The 26,276-nt window shown below is 41.1% G+C and overlaps 1 protein-coding gene across 1 annotated transcript in view; it reads right to left on the bottom strand.

Annotated features, from left to right (window-relative positions):
* ADCYAP1R1 (ADCYAP receptor type I) overlaps nt 1-26,276 on the bottom strand; it is a 139,900-nt gene that overhangs the window by 96,050 nt on the left and 17,574 nt on the right. The window contains exon 3 of the mRNA XM_063416865.1: nt 12,077-12,237. Coding sequence (XP_063272935.1) covers nt 12,077-12,127 — 51 coding nt within the window. The 5' untranslated portion in view covers nt 12,128-12,237. The remainder of the gene's footprint in view (nt 1-12,076; nt 12,238-26,276) is intronic.

Here is a 26,276-nt window from a genome sequence, read left to right as displayed (position 1 = left end):
TTTACTTCTCAGGGAGTTTAGGGTCAGGCTGAGCGATCTGGGGATGCTCACCTGCAGAAGAGAAGGCTTCAAGGAGATTTCTGAGCCCTTTCCAGAGCCTGAAGAGATTCCAGAAGACCTGGAGAGGGACTTGGGACAAGGGATGGGGGGACAGGACAAGGGGGAATGACTTCACACTGAAAGATTTAGATGGGATATTGGGAATAAATCCTTCCCTGTGAGGGTGGGCAGGCCCTGGCACAGGTGCCCACAGAAGCTGTGGCTGCCCCTGGATCCCTGGAAATTTCCAAGGCAAGGTTGGACAGGGCTTGGAGCAGCCTGGGATAGTGGAAGGTGTCCCTGCACATGGAATGGGGGTGGCACTGGATGATCTTTAAGGTCCTTTGTAACCCAAACCATTCCATGATGCTCTGATTCTCTGATTTTCTGATCATTGTCCATCCTAGAGCCAGACACGTGCAATGGAATAAAGACATGCAGAGCGTTTCTTCTCCACTTATTTCTGAATTAAACAAGACAAAAAAAACCCCAAAACAACCAACCAACCAAACAAAAGCGCAAACAAAACCCCCCACAAACAAACAAACAAAAACCCCAAACCACAAACAAACAAAAAAACCCAACTAGAATATAGTTCCAAAGCCCTTGAAATGGTAACGTTAAATTGTGGTAATGTTCTCATTTATTCAGGCTGAAGTTAATAGAAAGAGGAAATTTCATTTTCCAGGGAGAATGACAGGATCAGAAATGGGAGATAGCTCTTTTGGCTGCTTTGATTTCCCTGCTCTCAGGAGAAAACATTAGCACATGTAAATGCTCTCTGTGTAATCCATGCTGAAGAGAGAAATAGAGCAGGGATTTCTCTGCCAGGAGAGCAAATTGCTGTCATACTTCAGCTAAACAAAAATTTGAAAGCAAAAACCTCTTTTATATTGCCCCTCATGGATTATTCTGGGTCATTCCAGTATGCTAACTCATTTATTTGTTCCTTGAGATTACTGTGTTCAGAATTTCTACATTACACCTTTGATAATAGATAAATATTTCACATTATCACACATGGGAAAAAAAAAATCACAGAGCTCTGAATAATACAAACAATGCCCCAAAATGCCATAAAGCAAAAAGAACAGAATTTTCTCTAGATGAATGTAATTCATACACATCCCTGTGAAACTCCCCTTTTTTCTTCCTTGCAATACATTAAATAAGATTTCATTCTTCCCCAGCTTTAACAGCTATTTCACAATGGTTTCTGCCAGCTTCTGCAGCTGCTTGGGGTTTGGTTTTCCTCCCAGCTCCATGGGCACAGCTGGAGAATTGCCACTGCACATCCCTCAGCATCCCAGAGTTTCCCTTTGCAGGCAGCACCGTGCAGTGGGGAGCTGCCCCTAAAACTCTGATTGTCATTCCCAAGGCATCATTTTGCATTTTGTTAACAGAGGTCTAACAAAAATCCAGAGGTACAAAAGGGAAAAGAAGTTCTGTTTCTATCTTTGTATCCCCTAAATGAAATAGCTGCAGAATTCATGTCATAACCAGAAAGTGGAAATCAACAAAAAATAAACTTTATTATTTTTGGTCCTCATATAGCTCTTTAATTCAGAGAAAAAAATTTCCTTTGAATATTAAAATAGAATCATCAAACAGCTGAATAAATAGACTAAATAAACTGCTGTGGAGAAGGAGGAAGAGTATCAATGCAAAAGTGAAGCCATTGCTTTGCAACAACGCCCAGGGTGTCCCCAGCTGCTCTGGCAGTGCTGTCCATGGACATGGATTCCAGGGGGTGAGAATAATTTACATACCAAGCCATGTGCAAAGAAATGTGTGGGAAAAGGCAGAAAAATAGAGATGTCTGATCATCAGTGCAGTGAATAATAACCTGAGGTCATCAGATCCAACTGATGAAATTTTTTAAGGGTTTGAGCTACAAAAGAGATGGAATACACAACCCAATGGTCCTTTTTAAAAATAATTTATTTCATTTCAGGATAGCTGAAGAAAGCAGAAACAGGTCTTAGGAAAAGCAAAAGATGCCATAGGCAAACAAAAAAACGTCTTTACCAAGTAGAAAAAAAAGGTCTAAGAATTTCCCACTGCAAGAAGAGAAAAGGAAGCTCAGAATGGCTGAAAACCAAGAGTCAGACAGAGCTTCTCACCCTTGGACAGATTGGCCTCACCACCCCAACAGGGAAGAATTTCCTCCCAATATCCTATCTAAATCTCCCCTCTTTCAGTTTAAAGCCATCAACCCTTGTGCTAAGACGAGCCCCAGCTTGGACACTCTTCTGTCTAACAATTTCCTTGAGTTTCTTGTGAAATGTATCTTTCTGTGAAGAACTAAGAAAAAAATCTCTGCCTCAACATTGGCATGAAACTGTTGGAAAATTCATTTTTCTGAGGATGAGCTTCTTCTGTCAAATTCAGCTGAACTGACCCACAGCACTCAGGCTTTAAGGGTACATGGATGACACGGAGGAATAGAAAAATAAATATATTTGCATATATAAGATCATATTAGTTTGCTCTCCTCAGGGTATTAAGAGCCCTTCAGCACCTTTTAACTCCTTCCCACTGATGCTGCCTGCATGCACAGAATTCCTGGAAGTGTTCTTGGGAATTCCTACAGCTACAGCCACTTCTGGATGAACAGAGAATTCATCATTTTGAGGAGACAGACCTTTTAAAACAAAAGGGCACAGTGAGAGTGGGTGGTTATTTTAAATGAGATGCAGTTTGTTCACCTGGTGTTTCTCCATCAGTTCAGACACAATGAACAACACATGATGCCCCAAAGGTTCTGATTTTGCACGTCTGCCTTGCTGGAAAAGGTACTAAAATGGACTTAGATGGAAGCTACGTGAGAGTTTAATTGCTACTGCAGAGCAAATCTGCTATTTGTTTTATGGTTTTTAAATAATGGAGAAAATTATCATAACTGGCTAACAGAGACCTAATAACTAAAACCAGCTCAGCCAGAGGGCAGCAGGAAAAAAGAACAATTTAATATCTCTGAGGAGGTGAAAACAACTTGCTACCCTTGAGCTTTAGCATATCTTTAATCCTGTCCAATCTACATTTTGCATTATCAGTTATTTTGCAAGCCTTTAGCAAACAAGAAAGCAGAAAGTAAAGGTCTAAAAGAGTTTTATGCCAAATATCAAAAAATGTTTATATTTTCTTCCCTGTCTGGGAAGAAAAAACAAAATCTCTGGACTGCCCCTTCCCAAATGTGCAAATATCAGCAGGTGAAATTGTTGACAAACTGTTTTAAAAGTCTTCAAAGCAAAGCAAAGCCTGGATTTAGCCTAAATAACCCAATAACACATTTTGGTCACAGATTCTGAGCTGGAGAGGGCCAAAATCACATGGAAAGAGGAACCAGCAGATAAAGTTTTTATCTGTCTAAAGTTCTCAGAGAATTCATTTTCTCTTAGAGAATTTTGCACTCCAAAAGGAGCAAGGAAAGGCCACAGCAGAAATGTGTTATTGGGAAGGGCAGGAACAGTAAAATCACTTTTTATCACTTTGAAATCCTCAAGAGAAACCCAGATATAGAGGAACAGTGAGGTCAGGCACTGAACACGCCTAAAGGCTGGGAAACCATCAAACTCCCCAGCACAAATTAAATCTGCCTCAGAGATGGTGCTTGAGACTAATACCCCTCAGTGTGTTGATTGGATTTACAGTTTAAACCATACTGATAGTAAAAAAACCAAAAAAACCAAAAAAAACCAAAAAAAAACCAAAAACAAAAACAAAAACAACAAAAAAAACAACACACAACCAAACAAAAATCCAAAAAAAAAACCACAAAAAAACCCCAAACAAACACCAAACAACAAAAAACCAAAAACAAAAACAGAAATAAAAAGAAACCCAAAACAAACAAAAAACCCACAAAAAACCACAAAAAACCACAAAAAACCAAAACAACAAAAAAACACACCAAAAAAAAAGAAAAACAAAAGAAAAGCCCAAACAAACAAACAAACGAAAGTACAAGCCTCTGGCATTTGTTCTTTTTCAAAAGAGCTGAGGGGTGTTAAAAAGTTAATTTCCACAATGTTTCTTTTTTGAAGAAAATAGGTATTTAGAAATCTTAGATGGTACCAAAAATGGGGGGAAAGTGGTTTAAACTGAGATTGGATCCTTTGAACTCTATTGGAAATAATAATTCTATGAAAGTACTACAGAATATTTTTTAAATGTTGTTCTGTGGGGAAAATATTTTTCCCATTTTGTTTAAAATAGATCTTTTTTGGCTTTGGCATGTTTTTTATGATGATTCTGAAGTATTTAATGGATGCATTTGTCATTTTTGTTTACTCCAGACACAAAGATCCATTGGCATCTGCCCTCACTCATACAAGAACATACATTTAATATTCAGTTTTAAAAATGTGTTCCAGGAACCACCAGTAGTAAACAGCATTTGTGATAACCTAAAAGCCACCCCACCAAGATGAGTCACAAGATACAGAAAATTCAAGACAATCAAGTGGGTAAGAATGAGTTCCTGTCATCTATTCCTGAGGCACATAACCTTTATAAATGCCCAATAAAAATCAGATTTCTAAAAACTTAAGAGACCAAAGTCTAGCTGAAGATAATTTTTGAGGGCCCTGCAGTAAAGAGAGCATGAGGGGGATTTTAGGATGGGATATCCCAAATATCTACAGGTGTCTGTCACTAAGTACAGAAGAATACTAAGTATAGAAGAAAAAACTATATAATGAAGAATTAAAATTATAGAATAATTAATCAAAAATATATATTAATATAGACAAATATCTTAATCTGAGGCCCTGGCACAGGTGCCCAGAGAAGCTGTGGCTGCCTCTGGATCCCTGGCAGTGTCCAAGGCCAGGCTGGAGCACCCTAGGACAGAGGAAGGTGTCCCTGCCATGGCAGAGGGTGACACTGGATGGGCTTTAAGGTCCCTTCCAAACCCAACCATTCCAGGATTCTCTGATTCTAATCCAGACATGCAACATTTAGGGAGCTAATTATAGCTCTAAGTAAATTTCTTGACTTATTTAAGTGCAGATTTAGCTCCAAAACACACAGAGAAAAAAACCACACAGAAAAATACAGAGGCAGCTCTGATTCATTCATGGTGTCCTTTCAGGCAAAACTGGCATTACGTGGCATGGAATAAAAACATCCCAGAGACCATCAGATTTTGGCATAGATGGGATCCACAGCTCCAAAATCTGCACTTCCAAGTGATTTCCACATGGGAAAACAAACCTGACAGAAATACAGATTTCCTGTCAGGAGCACAAGTTTCCCTGGGGTGAGCAATTCCCCCCTTGCCCAGAGAAGGGTTTGTGGAGTGTTGGGAAAGATGAAAATTTGACAAGTAATTTTCACAGGTATGTATGCTTAGCAGAAAGATCTCTGAATGTGGAACATGAGAATGGAATAGAGATGGAAGCAAGTTTTGATATAGAAGAATAAAAGATGTCTAAATTAACAATTGCTGAGCCAGTTGTAACTGAACAACTAAGAAAGCAAAGGATAAATCGAGTTAGAAAGAGGTTTTATGGCTGGAGCAAAGGATGTGTTGACACAAACAAAGAAGATGTTTTTACCAAGCAGAAATAGGTCTTAGGAAAAGCAAAAGCTACCACAGGCAAACAAAAAAGATGTTTTTACCAAGTAGAAAAAAAGGTCTAAGAATTTTCCACTGCGAGAAAAGAGAAAAACAACTTTAAGCTTAAACTGTCATATAATATGGTAATGATAGTAGTTATGATAGGCTGTAGGTAAATGTAAAGGTATTTGTGTATGATGCTGATTGGTTTTTATGTATTAAGGTGCTCAGCAAAGAAAACTATATAATGCATTGTAAGCAGAGCTAACTGGGCTTCAGGCTTGTCTATAGCTGGAGCTGGCAGCTTTAGGCTTGGCTCTGTCACTGCTGCAGCCTCTTCCATACAATAAACAGCATTTTGAGGAGATGGCAGCAGAGCTTTCTCAGGGGCTCACAGAGGTTAAAGAGCTGCTTGGTTTAAGAGCCATGCTGCTGCTGCTTTGGAGGAGAAGCCCTGGCAGCCCCCTCAGGCCTGGCAAACCCTGCTCTCCCAACCCCACAGCCGTGCTCCAACCATCTCTGGAGGTTTGGTGTGCAGAGTTTGTGGGGTTGGGACCCTGGGACGAGCACTGACCCCATCTGTTCCCCCAGGGAAGCTTCCAGAATCATTCCCTGCTCCTCAAACAGAGCCCAGCACCTGCCACAGGACACAGGAATTCACTCTGAGAAGCAGCAGGGTTTATTTCACAGGCTGGGAAAAATCTCTTCATTGCCAGCCCTGGTGAGAGGAGCAGGAGGGAATACAAGAGACAAATCCCTCACAGAGGAATAGTGCTGTAAATATGATTTTTTTTTGTATTTTTGTCCTCTCTTCCTGCTCTTTGGCTTCCCTTTCCCCCTCCTCTCCATGCAGCTTTGGTTGTGCATCACAGCTCTCCTCTGGAGCTGCCTGCATAGGAAATCCTCCTGGGCTGCTGACTCAGCAAACACAAGGAACTGCAGGCAAGATTCTTGCTAGAGACTTGAAAAATGTCCCTTCAGGAGCTGGATAATTAACAGCTGAGCAACAAGAAAAATCACTGATTCTGATTCCACTTTTTCTCTTTTTTTTTAATACACCCTCCTTTAAAAAAAAAAAAAAAAACCTCCTTCTAATGCCCAATTTGTTATTTGGCTGCTCATCCAACCCTCCTGCAAGCTCATCAATGCAAAACCAGCAGGGAAAAAAAATCGCATTAATTAATGCCCTTAAACCAGCATTGTCATAATTTTACTTGCCTCTCACAGAAATTATTGCTACTTCCAGAGGGGTATAAAAGGGAGCATTTTAATGTAATATAGGGCAACTATTTTTTGCTTTGTTACCTGCTGCTTCGCATTTCTGAGACAGAGATATCTCATCTGTCTAAAGGAAGTTGTGGTGGATCCCTGTGCTTGTTCACAGTGTTGTGAACCACATTTTGGTAGAATATGTGCATTTTTAGATTTTTTTCATCTCCCCCTGTCATTCATCTTTAGTGCAAATCAGCTCAATAAGCTAAAAACTCTTCAAGACCAGGCTGGACAGGGCTCTGAAAATCTTGGTCTAGTGGGAGATGTCCGTGCCCTGACATTACCTGACCTTAAAGGTCCCTTCCAACACAACCCATTCTATAATTCTATGAAAAACATTTTAATATTTTAACCAGGTGTCTTTCTTTAGCTTCTGCAGTAACCCTGACTGGCACCTGAGGTGCCCAGGTGAGGTTACAGGTGCCAGTGCAGCAGACAGAGCAGCAACACAAGATCCAGGGCTCCCAGCACCTTTAGGTGTCTCAGGCAGGAGTGTAAACACACTGAGTTTTCTCAGAGAAAAAACAAAAGAGATACTCACACATGTGTCAGGTGGAAATCTCACCCTGTGGCACTCTCTTCAGTCCCTGTCCCACCTCACTGACAGGCTAACAACCACCTGGGACTTGAAATCCTGATTTTTGTGCCTCTGACATGCCCTTGAAGGTGGTTGGTATCACAACCTCAATGGTTTCACCACGCTGATTTTCTCAGGTGTTTTTTTTGTGATCCCAGAATTCTCAACCTGGTCCTTGGAACTGCTTTTCCCAGTATTACACACCCAAAGACTTTGTTTTTCTATTTTAAACAAGGCTGTTAAGAGGTTGCTATTTTCTCCCGACTGCCCCCGGCACCAGTTCCTCCCATTAAAATGGAAAAGCTGCAGCAGCATTAATGCCTTGGTGAGCTGAGTCTTTATCTCCTATGGAGAGCATTCCCAGCAGTTCCCTGGCTGTGTTTGTACACAAAATATTTATATTTTCATTACATAAATAACAGGGAAGTCACATGCAACTGTGCACTGTGTTTGAGAAACCTGCAGTCCCACAGAGAGCTTGACTTCTCTAACAGGGTTATGAGATGCTACAAATCACCAGGCAGGTAAACTCATTAAAAGCTCTCTCATTAAACCCTGGAATGGAAAAAAAAATAGTTTGCTTAAAGAGCAGGGACCAACCCAAGCTTTTATGTCTGTGCCTGAGTAGCCTCAGGTTTGGTCTGCCCTTAAAACCACTGCAGGCTGGGAGAGAAACTTGTGGAATATTGTGTCTGTGCCTCATCTTTTAAAAATAACAGAGGCTGGAACGTAGATGATTCTATTTGAAGGTAGCCTGGCACTGGAAGTGACAGCCACAGATGAATAATAGAGGATGCAGAGAGTTCTCTGTAGCTCTGTAGCCTACACACACCCGGAGAAGATTGAGAAATATCCCCAAATATTCCCCCCTTCAGCCAACAGGGGCTGAGCAAACACTTCAGTTCCTCTCCTCACCTCTTCCTGAATTACTCAACTATCACCAGATCCAGGCATCATTCTCTGTGCTGTGAGGTGCTGCCTGTACATCCAAATCTGCATTTTCCCATCTGACTCTCACTCAGATCACACTTCACTGTTGTTACACAAGAGGCAGCACTTACACCTTCCCTTCTCCATATTTCCCCCTCTTTGAAAGGAGAACATTCTTCCCAGCTGATCAAACATTGCACAGAATATTCCACCACTGGAAACATTGAAGCTTAGCAATGTTAAATATGTACCCACAGCAAATCCCTAGTATTAGGTGAAGAAATACATCTGATGGAATTATTCCGGACTGTTAGAGCACCTGCATTGCAGTTACACTTAAAATTCAGTTCATACCCCAAGCCAACTTTGTGAGTCATGAAACTCATTGTTTCTCAAGTACATTTGGAACCAGAAAAAGGAACGATGGCTTAGGATCCTTTCTCCTCCATAATTTTATGATGACTTCTTTTAATATTTTCCAGTTAAAAAGAATAAAAAAACCAAACCAGATGAACGGAATGCAAAGCCAATCAAAATGCCAGTGAAAGTGAATTCAGAAGGAAAATAAATCACAGAATCATAGAATGATTTCACATCATAGAATGCTAGAATGGTCTGGGTTGGAAGGGACCTCAAAAACCATCCAGCCCCAACCCCCTGCCAAGGACTCCTCCCACTACCCCAGGTTGTTCAGAGTTTCATCCAAAGCAAAGAATGGAAATGACTGGGAAGAGCTGAGCCAGCTGAAAGAAATGGGTTAAAACCAGCTAAAATAGCAACATAGGCTAGGAAAGCAGAAAAATCTAGGAAATCAGAAAATCTAGGAAAGCAGAAAAAAATGTAAAGCTCAAGAATTCCTCTAAAGGCCTTGCAGGTGCCTTCAGTCCTGAGTGGTTCCCAGGTTAGGTTAATGCAGAACAGCCTGTTAAACACATGAAAAACTGAACCACCCTTGACTCTGACAGTTAGAACAGCCTTAAAATGCTCATTTCTAATTATTTCTCAGCATATTATATTCTTGTTGTCTGGTAGGAGCCCATACTTGAAGCCACCTGGAATTTGCCATTCATACTTGGTTCTCTTTTTTGTCTTTTCTTGATTTGTTTATGGATATGGACATCACTTTGGGGGCTTTTGTGGGTAAAGTGGGTCTGACCAGATGTGCTTAGAGGAAAGCAGTATATAAACATTTTTTCCAGGATTTTTTGGGAGTCTAAGATGACTTTCAATTACTCTGAGTTTTTTAAAAGTCACATCCACTGCCTTGGTAGAAAATTGGAAAACCTGCATGACAGGAAAGTGCCAGTTTGAGGTGACCAGCCCAGCACACTGGAGATGGTTTGCAGTGGAAGGGTGTGCCCCAGTGGAGAGAAATGTGTTACCACATGAACTGCAAAAGCACCACAGCGAGGGAAAAAGCATAAATAATATTATATCACTCCTAAATCTGGTCTCTGAAAAGAAAGGTAGGGATTTCATGTGAAATGAATACTTATACACAATTATTGTATAACCTCCGTGGTGGATTTTGTGTGTGCAAACACACAAATAAATTCATGTGTGTTAGATGGTGAACTTTAATATCTGGATTCCTGCAAAAGACTGCAGTAAAACCTTATAATCATAAATAAGATCACAAACTTTGCAGAAGCAGCAAATAAAAAGCAGATTTTTTTTTTTCCGATTAGCTCTGGTTTGCTATTTGGTATTTCATTAAGAACTGTTCTTTCCACAAGCTGGAGCTGATCACTAATTATCCAGCTCAGCAACCACAGTTATGTCCTGAAACGTGAGCAATTGGGAATTCTCTGTCCTTCTCCATCTGCCAGGAAGGTCACCCATCTGAGAGCTCGAGAGATTTGTTCATTTAGTTCCATTAATTAAAAACTGTTAACCTCTAAATAGCAAGACACCTTTCGAGGATCTCGATCTGTGCACCAAAAATATTAAAGGTTGTTGGTCATTTGACAGAAATGCCTTTTGTCTTTTGAGTCATTTAATTATTTTGGTTATAGTCTGAAAAATATGCTTGCATGACCAGGAATTCAGCTTTCCAGTTTCTCCCAGGGCAGGATCCATTTCATCAACACTTCTATGGTCTATGCTGGTTTTTTGGACTTCTATGTCCAAAAAACCAGCATCTGAATTTGAGCTAAAATCCTTTTATGGTCAGGAATCTCACATGGACATCAGTACCTAAATCAGGTTAATTTGGGGGGGGGAAGGCGTTCCCTCTCCATTAGAGGAAGTTTATGGTGGTAATTTTAGAGATGTATTATAAAAATTAAACATACTCGGTTTTTAATAAATAATCATTTCTACCTGACCAGGAAATCTAAGGAAGAGTCACAGGAGCCTCGCTCTAGATGGAAATTCCAAGACCACACATCTGTATGTAAAGGACTGTATTATTTGGATGAACAGAGCTATGGTAACAGTTCCAACCCAGTCCTATAGAATTTAGCTGAATTATGCCACATGCCAGATGTGCAGTGAAATGGACTCTAAATAAGAGCCAAAAGGAAAGAAAATTTTGTATTTTTGTGTGCCAAAGCAAAAACAGGTTCTGTGTGCTGCCTGCTATGAGACAGGCCACACAACTGATACACAAGAACAAAAAAACTCTGCAATAACTGCTGAAAGATGCCCTGGTCACACCTCCATCCCATTAAATAGCTGTCATTTCAAAAGAAAACTATCTAAATGCCATGAATTCTTTCAAATACTGACTATTAAACTCACCAATGTGAGGATATCTGTGTATTGAGCAAGTGTAAAGGATTTGCATAGAAGCTGTAGAAGACTCTTGATGGGAATGAGCAGGAGGATTTAAATCCTGGTGCTATTTGTCACTGAATCCCTGTGAGCAGTGCTGCTGGAGAAGAGCTGAAAAGCACATTTGTGATCAATGGTTTAGCCCAGAATTGTGCTGAAATGCAACACGAGGTTATTGCAGGGCTTGTGTGGGACTCCTCAAGGCTACAAAGGGGGAAAAAAATAATCTTTGTTCAGTGGTTTTGTGGCTGTTATGTGAGGAGAGATGCAGTCACTGTTTAGGGACAATGGGGAGGCAGAGTTACAACCCCCAGACGTGTTAACACGCAGTTATTAATGGAAGAACACGTTGTTTAGTAAGTAAAGGCTTGTGGGGAAAATTAATCCCTGTCATCTTCACAAAGAGCTGAATATCTTCAGAAAGATGATGGATGACTTTAAGTGCCTTTAGTATCTTTAGAGGCCCATTTGTATTGTTTCTTAAAATTGCTCCTCTGAAAATGGAGGCCTCTAAAAGCACTGCCTGGGATACCTCGAGGTTTAGGTTTCACAGGGGGGGATGAAGGAGATCTCTAATTTTATCCCTCTGTCTGGAAAAAAATTATTCTTAAACCAATGGATTTGAAACAGAAGAGCCACTATTTTTTTTTTTCTAATTATTACTTAATTTTATTTTCAATCTTGGTTAAAAACAGTGAACAAATGCCCTCAAGGGATGGACTTGTCCTTCTCAGGATGAGCAGTGATCACAATCCTAATTCATTAAAAAAGGAGGCTGGAAAAGCCTTAACCCAAACTTTGAGACCACCCAGAAAAATCCAGGATCTCTGTCAGCAGCAGATCCTTCCCTCTTGGCAAGTGCTGGCCTTGAGAAGATGAGTTTATATCAGAACAGTGCAAGTAAAATCATTTTTCCTTACCACAGGAAGCAGTGCAAGGCTGAAGAAGTAGACCCTCCAGTTGATGGCCATCTTCTCTCTTAATTTTGGACAAGGTTTGCTCGTTAACACTGTAATTAGGGCTGAAGCACAGGCTCTCTGCAGATGTTTTTGTTGAGGTCTTCACGTCAAGGCTCAGATCTCTGCAGCAAAAGAGGAAAATTATTATAAATATGGAAACCATGGAGAGAATGAAAAGAAATGGACAGAAAACAGAGAACCCAACACTTGAACGGCGAGCTGCACTTATTAGAGATCAACCAGGCTTTTGCAGAATTTAAAGATGGCCTTGGATATCTAATTTAAAGGCAAAGGACTTTGTATGATCAGTAACTTGTGTCAAAGAAATGCTGGAACAGGATGTGTAGCTGCAAACACCTAAGTGGTACCCAGGGGAGAAGGAAGGGTGGGTTATTTCAGACAAGAAAAAAGACCTGTCTGCTTCATCTCTGGAGCTGTGGCTTGCTCTTCATGATTTTCAGTAGTGCAAAAAGCACTAAAGCAAAAAGCATCTTAAAAGCAAAACTGTCTGGGAGCTTTTTAGGGGTCTGGTTCCCAAGACAGTTTGTCCAGATAACAAAACCCATTACCAGCCTTGTTAATAACCTGTTAATAAGCTTGTTAATAACCTTTCTGAGAACCTGGCAGCAGAGGGCAAAGGAATGAATTGTAGTCTCAGGCTAAAGATTCATCCAGGACATAATCAGGAATGATTTGTATGAACAACAATGTCATCCATATCTGTGACTTCCATTCCTCAGCCTCTGCCCAGAAAGAATTGAGGACTGGGGGGGGAAGGTGTTCTAAGATTTGGATTTATTTCTCATCATCCTGCTTTGATTTGTAAAGGAATGATTTGTAAAAGAACCAAAGGACACTCAAGTTTTCTACTGACTGCAATGCACTGCCACGACATCAGCATTTAGAAAGGGGAGAGTCTTTCAATTAAAAAATAAAACAGGAAAATTAATCTCTCTATACATTTTGGGAGAACAATGATTCATGAAATTCACTCCAAACTGACCTGTTTCCTTCTATCCTCACTTGATCAGTCGCTCACGCTCTGTTCTGGCACTGAATTTAATTACTTAGCTGTATTTCTGATGGTTTATCAAATAATGAGCAATTGATAAGATCTCAGCTGAGGAGGACAGCAAACATCCCTGGTGACATTCAGCCGTGAGGACTCGGAATTCCATTAACAGCAGCAAGACAAAAGCAGGCAGACGCATTAGCAGCCACTGGGTTTGAAATGATTTCCTGATCATCTGCACCCCTGTGTGCAGCTCAGGCCAGAAAGGCCAGAGAGGGCTGTGGGGGTTGTGTTCTGTCCTTTCATTCTGTCACTGTGATGCATCAGGAAATGATTAAAACACAGTGGAAGGGTGGGAGATGCCTGACTAAGAGATGGACACGTACAGATGCCCTGGGGGAAAAGTGGTGACCTTCAGAACTCTTTACTTCAACCTGCCAGTGCCTAGGTTTGAAAAGTGCAGGCTGGTTGTTTTCTGTCTTGCCTGAGTTCCAAAGGAGCTTCTAAAGAGACGACAAGAACATCTGCAAACCATTTCATGGCTTTTCTTTCACATATTGCAGGGAAAATGAAAGAATCTACTTCAATTTTTTTGCCTTCGGGGTAGTCATGGAAACCTGTACCAAATACTGGGCTGAAGCCTTTGTGTCATCCACGGAGACTGGAGTGTTTATTAGGGAATAACAGCTACCAGAACTTCTGCCCTGCATCTGCAGCACAACCTTTTGTATTGTTGAGCTGTTCCTGGCATGTAAATTATACATACATTCAGAGTCCACCTATTACTAATTAAAGTTCACTTGTCTCTATTATCAGTTAAAGGGTAATTATCTGTATCACCAATTTAAGCCCAGCTACCTCCCAAATAAGTGCTATCAGCTATGTAAAACTAGAAAAATAAACTTTTTTTTTTAAATATAGGCAATACTAAAAAAAATGACCATTCAGTATGGAGAAAAAGAAATAAATATATCAGTGTTGGATTGGAAGGGAAGCTTGAATGATTATATTTTCTTCTGATGTCACTGTTTGATAAATCCTGTAATTTCATTACTGATGCTTCATGTTGTTGTTTTATCTGCATCTGCCACTGTAATTAAAATTAGTGGAGTCAGGAGAACCAATAACAGAGGGGTTGCACCTTTCAGTTACGGATAAAAAGTTCCTCAAAATAATCCTCAGTTATCTCTGGTGAAACAGAAGGGCTGCTGAAGTGTCTGAGAATCTGGAAATCAGCTGATTGTTGCTAAAATAATTTCAGGGCTTTATTTCAAGCATGGCTGATATACAGGAAGAAGCAAAAAACAAGAAAGAACATTGTTTTGGTCACCTAATGACTCAAGAAAATAACCCATCCCCTCTGAAGGTGAATTCTTTTGTCCACTGGAAACACTTTCAGTGCCACAGCAGATTCTTTATGAGAGTATCTGGGTTGCTTCAAAGGCAGGTTGGAACAGCTCTGGCAAAGCTTCTGCTGCAAGTGCCCATTTCTTTCTGTGTCTATAAAAGGTCTCTGGAGGCTGGTGAGGACAATTCCTCCATGAGAAGCCCACAAGTGTCAAGTGCACAATCTGGTGTCACCAATGAACAAAACCACACAGTGAGACCTCTCCAGGTACAATGGGGCTACTCCCAGGGAGGCAGAAAAAAGGTAATAAATCACTGCTCCAAAGGATAAAAAGTCCCTGTATCACATAAGGGTAAAATACCCACTGGGTGAATGAAATGGAGCAAGTTTTTTGGATGTATGAAAGAGGATTTTTAGTGGCTTTCCAAGGCAGTTACGAGCTCTTACTGAGATTTCTCCCAAAAGAAATCACCTGATCTGCTGGGCTCCTTGCTGTGGTTCTCTGGGACGTGTGCCACTGGTTGGAAAAGAAACCAAAACATTTCAAAGCTGGCCCACAATGGTTTAGACCAGTGACCATGGAATGGGAATTCATTACTCAATTAATCTCATTTCAGTTTCCAGGCAGGGCCTCCCACCACATCTTCCTCCTGCCCTGTGCCCAAGCTGCTGCCCAGGTGTGCAAGCCTGAAAGGTTCTGACAATTTCTGCAGGAGAAATTGAGGTTTTGCAGACTGAATTCATTTCAAAAAAGTCAACCACCCCTGCACAGTTACTCCAATACTTCTTAGAGACGTGAAGAATGTTTCCCTATGAAGAATAAACATAGGTGGAGAATTACTGGGTGCAAAATATATGATCAGGAAATTGTAATAAAATCCTAGAATGGCTTGGGGTTGGAAGGAAACTTGAAGATTATCATTCCAACCTGCTGCCATGGACAGGGACACCTTCCACTAGAGCAGATTTCTGGCCTTGGACACCTCCAGGGATTGTCAGTTCACAACCTCTCTGGGCAACCTGTTCCAGTGCCTCACCAACATCAGAGTAAAGAATTTCCTCCTAGTATTTAATCTCAGTGTACCCTCCTTCAGTTTAAGGCTGTTCCCCCTTGGACTTTCACAACATGAGAAGTCACTCTCCAGCCTTCTTTAAACCCCCCTGTAGGCACTGGAAGGTGCCCTAAGGTCTCCTTGGACCTCTTCTCCAGGATGAACAGTCCCAGCTCTCAGCCTGAATTCACAGGAGAGCTGCTCCAGCCCCCTGACCAGCTTAGAGACTCTCCCGAGGGCTGAAACTCCTTTGATTAAGGAGTAAGTGTCACTTGGTATTTTTCTATCTTAAGGCTCCCAATAAAAAGTGCAAAACATTTTATGATTTCCCTCCTATCAGTTCCTAAATGTGGTATTCCAGCTACATCATCTATTTAAAAGGCACTGTGCCCCTTCCTCACGTTCCTGCTCACCAGCCATGAGCAGAGCTGGGAAATCAACCCCTCAATGACCTAGGACACCTCTCCTAATTTTAGAAACCCTCTCTCTTTAGGCAGAGACATCCTCACACATGAGCTCATTGTCAAGTCTCTTTTTATATCAACAGAGAGAAGCAGACATGTGAAGAAAATGTTTTGTCTGACCTATTTTAACCATCTCCTCTAAAATTCCCCTCCCAGAGTGTAAAGGAATTCTGAACAGCCAGCTTGTTTGTTGACATCTACACTGTGGATATCTAAATCTGGACAGAATAATCCCACCTCCAGTCTGAAATATATGGAACAGCAACATGAAACCCAAAACAGCAAAGTTTCACCGACCACAAAGGATTGAGAAAGAATTTGATTGTTTTGGGTGTCAATAAATTGATGTTGATATATTTAAAGCAACAGAAAAGCTAAAGGAAGGTTTAATACCAGACAGCAAGAGCTCTGAAGCTTTCCATGGAAAATAGTCCACAAAGAGCAACCTCATTAAGGCAAAGGAAAAGAACATCATGATCTTTCCATTATCTTTAATAGAGTAGTTATTATTTCTTGAAGTTTAAGTATTTGGGGTCAGTTTTGTTTACCTACTTTCTAAGTTTGCTGAAATTAAAGCTTCTTCATGGGTCACAGCAGCCAAGGGTCTGACTACTTTCTTTTATAAACCAAGATGATTTTATTCTTCCTTTATGTGCTTAACTGGGAAAGTCCCTCAAGTCCTTGCTCCCACTCACGGAGTCTGTTGTCAATGACAAAACAGGATTCAAAGGGTCATTACATCAGGAGGTCTAAGAGGTGAATTTTCAGAAAGGATTTACTGCTACAAAGGACAAAACTCTTTTTCAGCTGCATACAAATGTCTTGAGAGTCTCAGGCAAAAATCCCACACCTTTGCCTGAAAGAGTTGTCCACAAACAACATGGAATTTTTTCACAGGATGGTCCACAAGGATGGATGCAGGTTGCCCATTGTTCTAACGTGATGTGGGAATCACAGGCTGAATCACATTCATGACAGATACATTCAGGCAGACTCTGCTGGTATCCAGTTTTTTCACCGTGCAGGAAAATTGCTGCTTAAGAAAACAGAATTTAAAAGGGAGCTGATACAGCACAGAAACAATTTTGCATGGATATATTTGAAATAAATAAATCCAGCTGCTGCCTGGCTTGGGCATTTCAGTGTGAATGAGTATCCAAGTCTGTTAGCAATACTCAGTAATAATCCTCTTACTTTCTGCAGCAATAGGCTTTTGATATGTTTTTTTTCCTTGCATAAAACTCAGGAAACACCTGTGAATTTTACTAGAACTCCCTTTCTAAAAGTGAAGATAAAGGTGATTACAAAAGAAGGAAATTGTAAACTGCAGATGCTGAGACTCCCATATACAAACGAGAGCTTAGTTGTCCAAATATTTCTAAGTGAAGTAGGATTATCATTTTCATTTACTTCCAGGGACCCTTGTGTGGGAAATAAATCAAAGCAACGTGGTCTTGCAAGAAGAATGACTGCTAAAGAAGATTCACAGAACTGGGGGTAAGAGATTGCCAAGTCTAACTCCCCTGCTCAAAGCAGGGCCAGCTACAGCAGGTTATTCAAAATCCATTTTCAATCAGTGTCTGAATATCTCAAATGTTGAGACTCAGTGATTTATCTGATCAACTCTTTTAGAATCTGACCATTCTAACAATAACAGTGTTGTCTTACAGCTGAATTTCCTGTATGTCTGTCTGTGTTTCCTGCCTCTTGTCAGCACAGAGAAGAGCCTGGCTCCATCTCCTTTGCACCCTCTCATCAGGTATTTCTACACATTGATAAGAACCCCCAAATCTTCTCTTCTCCAGGCTAAACAGCCACAGTTCTCCTGTTGTAATTCCTTAATAATCTTTGTGGCTCCTCCCAGAGTTCATGGTGTTCATGCTCTCAGCAGCCCAGCACTGGACCAGGCACTCCAGGGCTGAGAGAGAGGCATTAGCACCTCCCTTGACGTGCTGCCAAGGCTCTTCCTCATGCAGCTGGTGATGCTTTTGGATTTCAGTGCTGCAAGGGCACTTTGCTGGCTTGGATCCACTCTGTGTCCACCCAGAGCCTGAGGTCCCTCTCTGTGGAACTGCTTCCCACAGCTGATTCCCAGCCTCTCCTTGTGCAGGGAATTATTCAGGACTTTGCATGTCCCTTCTTCATCTTTTCTGCCCATTTCTCAAACCTCTCTTGTTCCCTCTGAGCACGATCAACCTCTTGGTCCATCAACCACTCCTCCTAAATTTGTGTGACCTTCAACTTTCTTGCAGGTGCACTCTGTCCCATCATCCTGATCATTAGGGAGGACACCAACCAGCATTGCCACATCAAAAATATCTTTATTGTTCAGCCCAGCCTGCCCAGGCTCTCCCTACAGTCAGTGGAGATGTAGATAACATCGGGGAGCAATTTCTATATCCTAAAGCTTGACCCCTTAAGGCCGGGTTGGATGGGGATTGGAGGGACCTGGTCTGGTGGGAATTGTCCCTGCCATGGCAGAGGGTTGGACTGGGTGACTTTTGAAAGGTCCCTTCCACCTCAAACCATTCTGTGGGTTCTGTAACATTATGCTTAATTTTGGACAAGGTGAATTACTGCTTTGCAAGAACCAGTTTTCTTTTCCTCTGGTTGTGCAGGCCTGATGAGGGCAAACACAAAAAATTCCATTCCCAAAGTTTAAGACACCAAAGCATTAATGGTAAACAAAACAGAGCCCTGACTTCCCTCTATCTTGCAGCCTTTTCTTCCAGTACTATCTGAGTTCCTTTTATTAACACAGCCTAATAACCTCCATGTATGTTTTACTTCAGCTGTCCCCCATTACAATTTTGGTTGAGTGTTGGTTTTTTGAGGGTTTTTTTTTATTATTTTCCTTTGAGTGGTTTCAATTAAATTGAAATTCCCTGAAGATATGAGCATTATAATTTGTTCCTACAAAGTACACTCTTTATCACTTCTGTATAACCTGACAGCTCCTGCATTTTGTAGTCCTCTAGCTTTATAGAATTTTCCTAATATATTGAAAAAAAAAAAATCTAAAGCTATTCTAAAACAGATTTTAGTGAATGTTGCTCAGCCAATTCAAGAAAGATATACAAATTTACGCTATATGAAGATCTGATTAGTTTCCTGATTATCTTCAAATTATCAAAATTCCTAATCATCTCTATCCCATCCCTTCATAGGTGTGGGCATAAAGCCCAGCCTTTCCTGAGCTTTGATAATTTATGCTTTTCTGGGACATATGTATAAAACTAAACAAGACTTCATTTTTTTTAAAAACAAACTCAATTTGAAATGCCTGAATTTTACAAATAAAAGAAATTCTCACAATATAACAATTCTTCTCCTTCATATTATGTTGCTGCACCAGTGCAGATATGATGAAACATTGAAGGTTAATGACATGTCAATTCTGGATATCTGAGTATTTTGACATTGTAATAACTTTGAATGTCTGTTTGATGGAGGTGCTGCTTGAGGCTCTCTGAAAATTCAAGTGGACATGAGTGGATCAGCTACCCAGAGGTCAAGATTTTCTAGCTTATCTTTGCAGTGATATTCTCATGATAGCAGAGGCTATGGAACACAATTCATCCCTCCCTGGGCACAGAATTGCTTTTCTTGGCAGGTCTCCCACATAACATCATCAATAAAATTCTTGCCTTGATTGGCATTATTTTCCCCATTGCATTATCCCTCAGATTTATTGTGTCCTTCTGTTATTGATGTCCCCAGAGGCCTGGTGAAATGACCAAACTTCTTAACTAAAGACCATGGACACACTGATGCAAGGAAATTATTGCAAACTGCCACCCCCATTCAGGAAGCATTAGGGAAAGCAGAAGAAAAAAAAAATCATATGAGAAGATTCCCTTTTCACAGCAGATCAATTATCCTTTTGAAGCATCTGTGGTAAATGTGATACTTCATTGCTAATATGAAATTAATTCTGGGATCATAAAGATAACGATGTGCTGCTCCATTCCAGCAGGGCTGTAAGTGGTGCTTGGCAGGAGCCTGCAGAATTATTGCTCCACAACCAGGAAAACGTGTTCTGTACCTGGGATATCCATGTTTTACAGGAGCTCCTTGATCAATTTGCTTTTCTTGACTGGTGTAAATGGTTGTAGGTGTAAATATTGTTTCTCATGACCACATAGGAGGCTGTAAGAGCTGTAACCTGTCCATCAACCTGTCCATCGGGCTCTGCTTTGAACCTGCTCAGCACATGTGGAGCAGGCATCTCTCACAGGCAGAGAAAGAGTAAGAGCAGAGCAGAAAATGCAGCTCTGCACCAGAGCCTTTTATTCCCAATGTTTCTAAGGATCTTCCCAAGTGCAGTGCTTGGACAGTACCTTCAAAAAAATTCTTTAACTCAAAATATTCTATTTATCAGGGTGTGGTTAAGACCCTCAATTAGCCCTGTTGTTGTGCTGAGCTGATTATCTTAAGGTCCAACTGCCATTACAAAGCCACCATTGCTCCCCAGACCTGAGGCAGGCTCCATGCAAGATGCTCTCAGCTGTGAAGAAGTGCCAAGGGTGTCTCTAACAAAACATTCCACTATTTATTTAGCATGGGCAGACTCCACAGGAGCGTTCCTGTAGCTGGTGATGGAACCAAGGCCAGGACTCCTGTCTTGGAGCTCCAGCAACAGCACAACTCTTATCACCCCTTTGAAACAAGACTACCCTTCCTGTCTGAGGGCAGGACAAAAGTAATAAATAGGCAATAAAAGAGTGTAATCTGTTGGTTTGGAAGGTGGTGCATACAATGAGCAAGTGACTGTATTTCCTGATGCCAAAGGAATAAATGCAAAATGGTGTGAAGAAAACAGCCTGATACAACCTTGGTATTGAGAAAAGGGTGCTGGGGAGTGTGGAAAAATTGCCAAGCTGTTCAGAGAAGATGATTAAACGATCTTTCTTTGCCTCATGGGTACAACTCTGTTGTTTTCCAGTGCAAAATCAGAGGCATTCTGAATAAAACAGTTTGCACTTGGCTGAGCATTCTGAGCTGACACTCTGTGGTGATGGCCCAGATGAACCTCCACGCTCCTCCTCTGCACTCCTAATCAACATCAAAAGCTTTCGTGGGCCAGGCTCCAGCCCATCTTGATAAAGAAACAGATAGATATACAAATAGATATATAGTGCTTCCCAGCTTCTCACTGGGGAGAGAAAAAGATGCCTCTACTACTGTGATTCCTCAAGCAAATATTGTCAAGGAAATGTATCCCAGAACAGGCCTGGGGCTACAATCCCGTCCATTCCATTCTTAGGGAGGTGAAAATCCCTTTTTCCCTTTTTTAACCGTTTCACTCTTCTCTACTACACTGAAAGATAAAGTTCAGACACTGCACGAGCACTTGGAAACTGTGTAATTTTCTCCCTCCACATTTCCCATTGTCCTCCTTTCCTGCTGCATTTCTGACAGCCTGGGCTCCCAGCTGTGTCCCACATTGTGCTTAATAAACTCATTACGTTTGGACATTGTTAGGGCCTTCCCCAGCACGTGCTCTTGCAGCACCAGGGATGGAATCCAAGGCACATAAATCTGCCTGTCTGAAAGGGAATTGTCTCTATCCACCCTGGCTTCTCTCAGCTGCTTCCACAGTGAATGGAAGACGAGAAATTGCCCTCAGCAGCACACGGCTTCGCCTTGCTCCTTTGCTACTCATCCTGGCAAACTAATAAAGCACAAAATCAGTTTGATTAGCTCGGGAGAGCCTGTGTGGAACAGGCACAGCCCTGAGAACAGTAGAAGTATCAATTTAAAGAGGAAGAAAAGCAATTGAAATCAAAGTCAGGGCTGGGTCAAGAGGTTAAGCTGGGAATTGGAAGAAAGCTTTGGACCATCAGCAGAAAAAAGACCTGAAAGAGCCTTCCAGAGAGAGGAGGAAAGTAAAAATAAACATAGAATTTTGAGAGTACTCCATGTAATATGAATATTTGTAAACCAATTTCTCTGACACATGAAGACACTGCAGTGTTAGCAGATGCAGATTCCCAACCACATGGCTCTGGTTCAGAGCTGGGTCCCATCTTTCACCTTAAAGCACAGAGCAAACTCATGGCTCTGCAATGAGGAAAACTTTGATGAGGAAAAATTCATCCCTGGAGTGTTTCAAGGGAGTCTGGACGTGGCACTTGAGGACAGGGTTTTAGTGATGAACCTGGTGATGCTGAGTTAAGGGTTGGACTCAATGATTTTGGAGGCCTTTTCCAGCCATAAAGGTCCTATGATTCTAAAAGCTCTGACACAAAAGGCAGTCATAGCCTGACACAGAAAGAAATTAGTCTAGAGAAAATATTGGCTAGAGAATGAGTCTAGAGAAAAGTCTAGAGAAAAATGTCTCTCTTTTCTCTTTTCTCTTTTCTCTTTTCTCTTTTCTCTTTTCTCTCCTTTCCTTTCCTTTCCTTTCCTTTCCTTTCCTTTCCTTTCCTTTCCTTTCCTTTCCTTTCCTTTCCTTTCCTTTCCTTTCCTTTCCTTTCCTTTCCTTTCCTTTCCTTTCCTTTCCTTTCCTTTCCTTTCCTTTCCTTTCCTTTCCTTTCCTTTCCTTTCCTTTTCCTTTTCCTTTCCTTTCCTTTCCTTTCCTTTCCTTTCCTTTCCTTTCCTTTCCTCTTTCCTTTCCTTTCCTTTCCTTTCCTTTCCTTTCCTTTCCTTCCTTTCCTTTCCTTTCCTTTCCTTTCCTTTTCCTTTCCTTTCCTTTCCTTTCCTTTCCTTTCCTTTCCTTCCTCTAGATAATGTAAATATTCCGCTAAATTCATACACCACTTCACTATAATTATGAATAAAGAAGCTTTACCACCTCTAGATTAAAAAAAAAGGCAAATAGAAACGAACGGAAGTGATTCACTCCCTGTAATCATCTTTTCAGCCAGTGATTAAGACTATCTCTATATTCATCTTCATTATTTGCTGGTGGATCTCCATATGAGAGTTCCAGAAGATGAGCTGGCCCTGTGGTGCTCTATAGGGTGGCAGAATATATAGAAATAAGAATATAGAAATAAGGCAGCACCTGGGAAGGTCAGAACAATGCAGGACCACAAGAATTTCATATGAACACACACACACATAGACATACGTGAAGAACTCATTGGCCAATAAATGATGTGTTCTCTGATTTTATCAGTTCTAGAGGCGCCAAAAAAAACTCGCCAAAAGAAACTCACCAAAACACTGGAAGATGTAAGTTGCATCCATTTTAGCATTGTTTATACTCCTGTCAAATTCCAAGCTACTACAGCAGCAACCTTATCTACAGATCCTGTGTGAACAGGAAACATTGGAAACTAAAAAAAAATGAGTAATTTTCTCTCTTGGATGTGTCTGTTGAAGCAAAGCTGGAAATCCTGATTACAGATATTAAGCTCTCTGATGATGAAGTTTATAAATTGACAGGATGGCCATCGGATCAGACGCAACTCAACCAGCTGTGATTCACATTTTCCTTTAGGTGTCGTGTGGGACTGGAATATCCCTGGTGGCCCAGAAAACAATCAAAGTGCTATTCCTCTCCACTGGGTAGCTTTGTCATTTTATCGTCACGCATCCCAGTAAAACCCAGGATACAAACACGTAAATCCAGCCAAGCTGAAATCCCCTCTCCTCCACCGTGCCCGCTGCTCGGTTTGAAGCAGGCTGACTCATGGCTCAGAGACACTGTGAAAATGCCTCTCTCCCCATGGGGAGTCCTTCAGAGCCCTGGGTGAGAGCTGTCTCATTAAAATGTGCACCTCTAAACCTGAGATAATTTCCACAGACTCCTTCTACAGCCCCTGAGATGTAATCAGCGCATCCCAAAGAGTTCACAGCCTATGTTAGATGATCCAAAATTATGTATTTAAAAGCAACAGATTAATTACGTCCTATTTCTCTGTATTTTCTATCAAGAGGAAGGGAGGGAAAGAGAAGGATTTGAGAGACAGCATTAAAAGATTCAGTACAAACATTAAAAGTTGCCAAAGCTACACTCAGCTGATGAGTAGCATCTTTTAGTGGGCAGCAATTTAAGGTTAAAAAATGTGTTTAGCAACAGTTTTTTTCTTGTTGCTCCAACATCCTCCCTTTACTTTCCTCACATCAGATCAAGTGTAAATTCTGTTCAGGTCTTCATTCACACCCACCTTGAGCTTAATATGCAATTTAAGCTCAGCTGAAATGGCACTGAAAACACATGATCATCATCATCCTGTGCCTTTCAAGCACGTCGGGTAATGAAGGTTTGATCCTTTAGAAACTCTTTAGGACTGAGGATTTTGGCCAAATATTTTGCTATTTCATCGTGGTGTATCATTTATCAGTTCTACATTATTCCCCTATTTCCTTGGATACTCTGTGGAGAGGGTTTCTTCTAATCTTTTGGAATAACTACAAGAAGGAAGAGCAGTGCTGTAGGCAGGGACAATTTCCCAGGCTGGTTTCTCATGGAAACACAGGATCTGCCCACCCTGGTCAGCATTTGATAAAAACTTTTGGAAACGATCAGAACACTTCCAAATATCCAATAATTCCTGATAAAGAAAAGCAACCTAAGAAAGAAAAAGCTTCACTGACCTCCAGCACTGGGAGATCCACTTCAGCAGCCTCCAAAGGATGCAATTTATTAAGATCAGAGATCCAACTGTCCCAAAGCCCTCATTTCTGCATTACTGAGGACCCTCATGGCTGCTGATGGCACAGAGCTACATTCAAGTGTCCTCCTTGGGCTCCCTCATCCAAATAGAGGATTAAAGAGAGGATTAAAGGTGAACCAGGACAAGAAAATAAAGGAGAAACCATCAATGGTATGTGAGAGTCAGCTGACAAAAACTAGGGCAAATTTTAATGGTTTATCTGTGCTTTGGCTGACCTTGGAACTATCCTTGTGTTTAAACATGGAAGCCACCCTAGGAGTTAGGTAGTGCTAGCACAGAATTACTTTGAGTTATCTTCACAACATTTTCTGGCTCAGGCCAGTCTGGTGAACATTCCCTGGGAATGTGTTCTGCACCAAAGACAAACTTATTTTTTGAAAGCACCACTCAAATAAAACCCCCCAAAGCCAACCAACCAACCAACCAAATGAAAAAAAACCCAGAAAAACACACCAAAAAATCCACAAACAAACAAAACCCCAAACCCCCACCCCAAAACAAACAAACCCCAAGCAAATCCTCCCCATGCAGTAGAAAAGGTGAATCTGCATCGTATTTCCTCCCTCCTATCCCACAGTTCACTTCTGTCCCTGGAGTTTGTTGCCAGCTGCAGCAAATGAAGCATGGGATGAGTTTGTGTGTTTTTGTGAAACATGGAACTCACTGGGGAGAGCAGGGTAGGGACACTGAAAGGAAAGGAAGAGAATGATCTTCTCTCAGCAAATAAAACTAAATGTGTGATAACCTGCAGTCAGCACAGTGGGAGCCTGTTCTGGAAATACAGAATAGATTTTGTGCTGGAGTCTGGATAGGATGGTGCACAGAGGACTCTCCAGGGCACAGCTTGGCTGTCATTAGGCATGTCCAGAGAATTGGGGATTTTACTGAAGACTGTTTTATTCAGAAACAGCCATAAAATGAAAATGCTGTGTGAGGCAGGGAATAATTTTTCCAGTAATATTTTCCCTATTTTTGGGTGTGTGTAGGTCTCCCACTTAGATAAAACCAAAATTTTGTGGCATAGATTTAAATGTCTTTTGGATTGTTTAATTCTATCCAGCACTGCTTGACTCTTGATGGAAAATAATCACAGGTTTTATGAAAATAATCCTGGCCCATGCTCTGCAAAGAGCATAGTGTTCTGTGTTATCTTCCAGTCAGCAATGAAAATAATGACAGTCTTTAAATAAAAATAATGTATGATAACATTATTAATGTATGAAAACAACTCTTCCAAAAACCAAAGCAAACAAACAAATCCCAAACCCAAACCAGGACATTAGGGCTTACAGGTCATAAACAAGCAGGTGAATAAAACCTAATAATTATTCTGTGACAGTCATCCAGCTCTAGTCCTAAAGACCATGAGTAACATCTCTCTAAAATGGAAATTATTGTGTTTTTCTCCTTCTCCTGCTTTTTTAATGTGTATCCCAAATCAAACCAAATGCCCCAGTTTGCTCCCACATGTAGAGGCCTCCTCAAGGAGGAGCAGCACTTCTGCAGAGTGCCTTGAGTGAGAAAGGACATTGGGTACTTCACAACCAGGTAACCTCAATATTGCAGATGCACACAGGATTAATTTAGCTCCCAGTACCTGCTGTACCTCCTCTGATCACCAGCACAGGGAATAACACCAAATTCTCTTTTCAACTCTT

The sequence above is a fragment of the Prinia subflava genome, chromosome 1 (assembly GCF_021018805.1).
Source record: "Prinia subflava isolate CZ2003 ecotype Zambia chromosome 1, Cam_Psub_1.2, whole genome shotgun sequence".
Taxonomy (NCBI): domain Eukaryota; kingdom Metazoa; phylum Chordata; class Aves; order Passeriformes; family Cisticolidae; genus Prinia; species Prinia subflava.
Note: the sequence above shows the minus strand (reverse complement) of the source record. Positions and strands in the feature narration are given on the sequence as shown.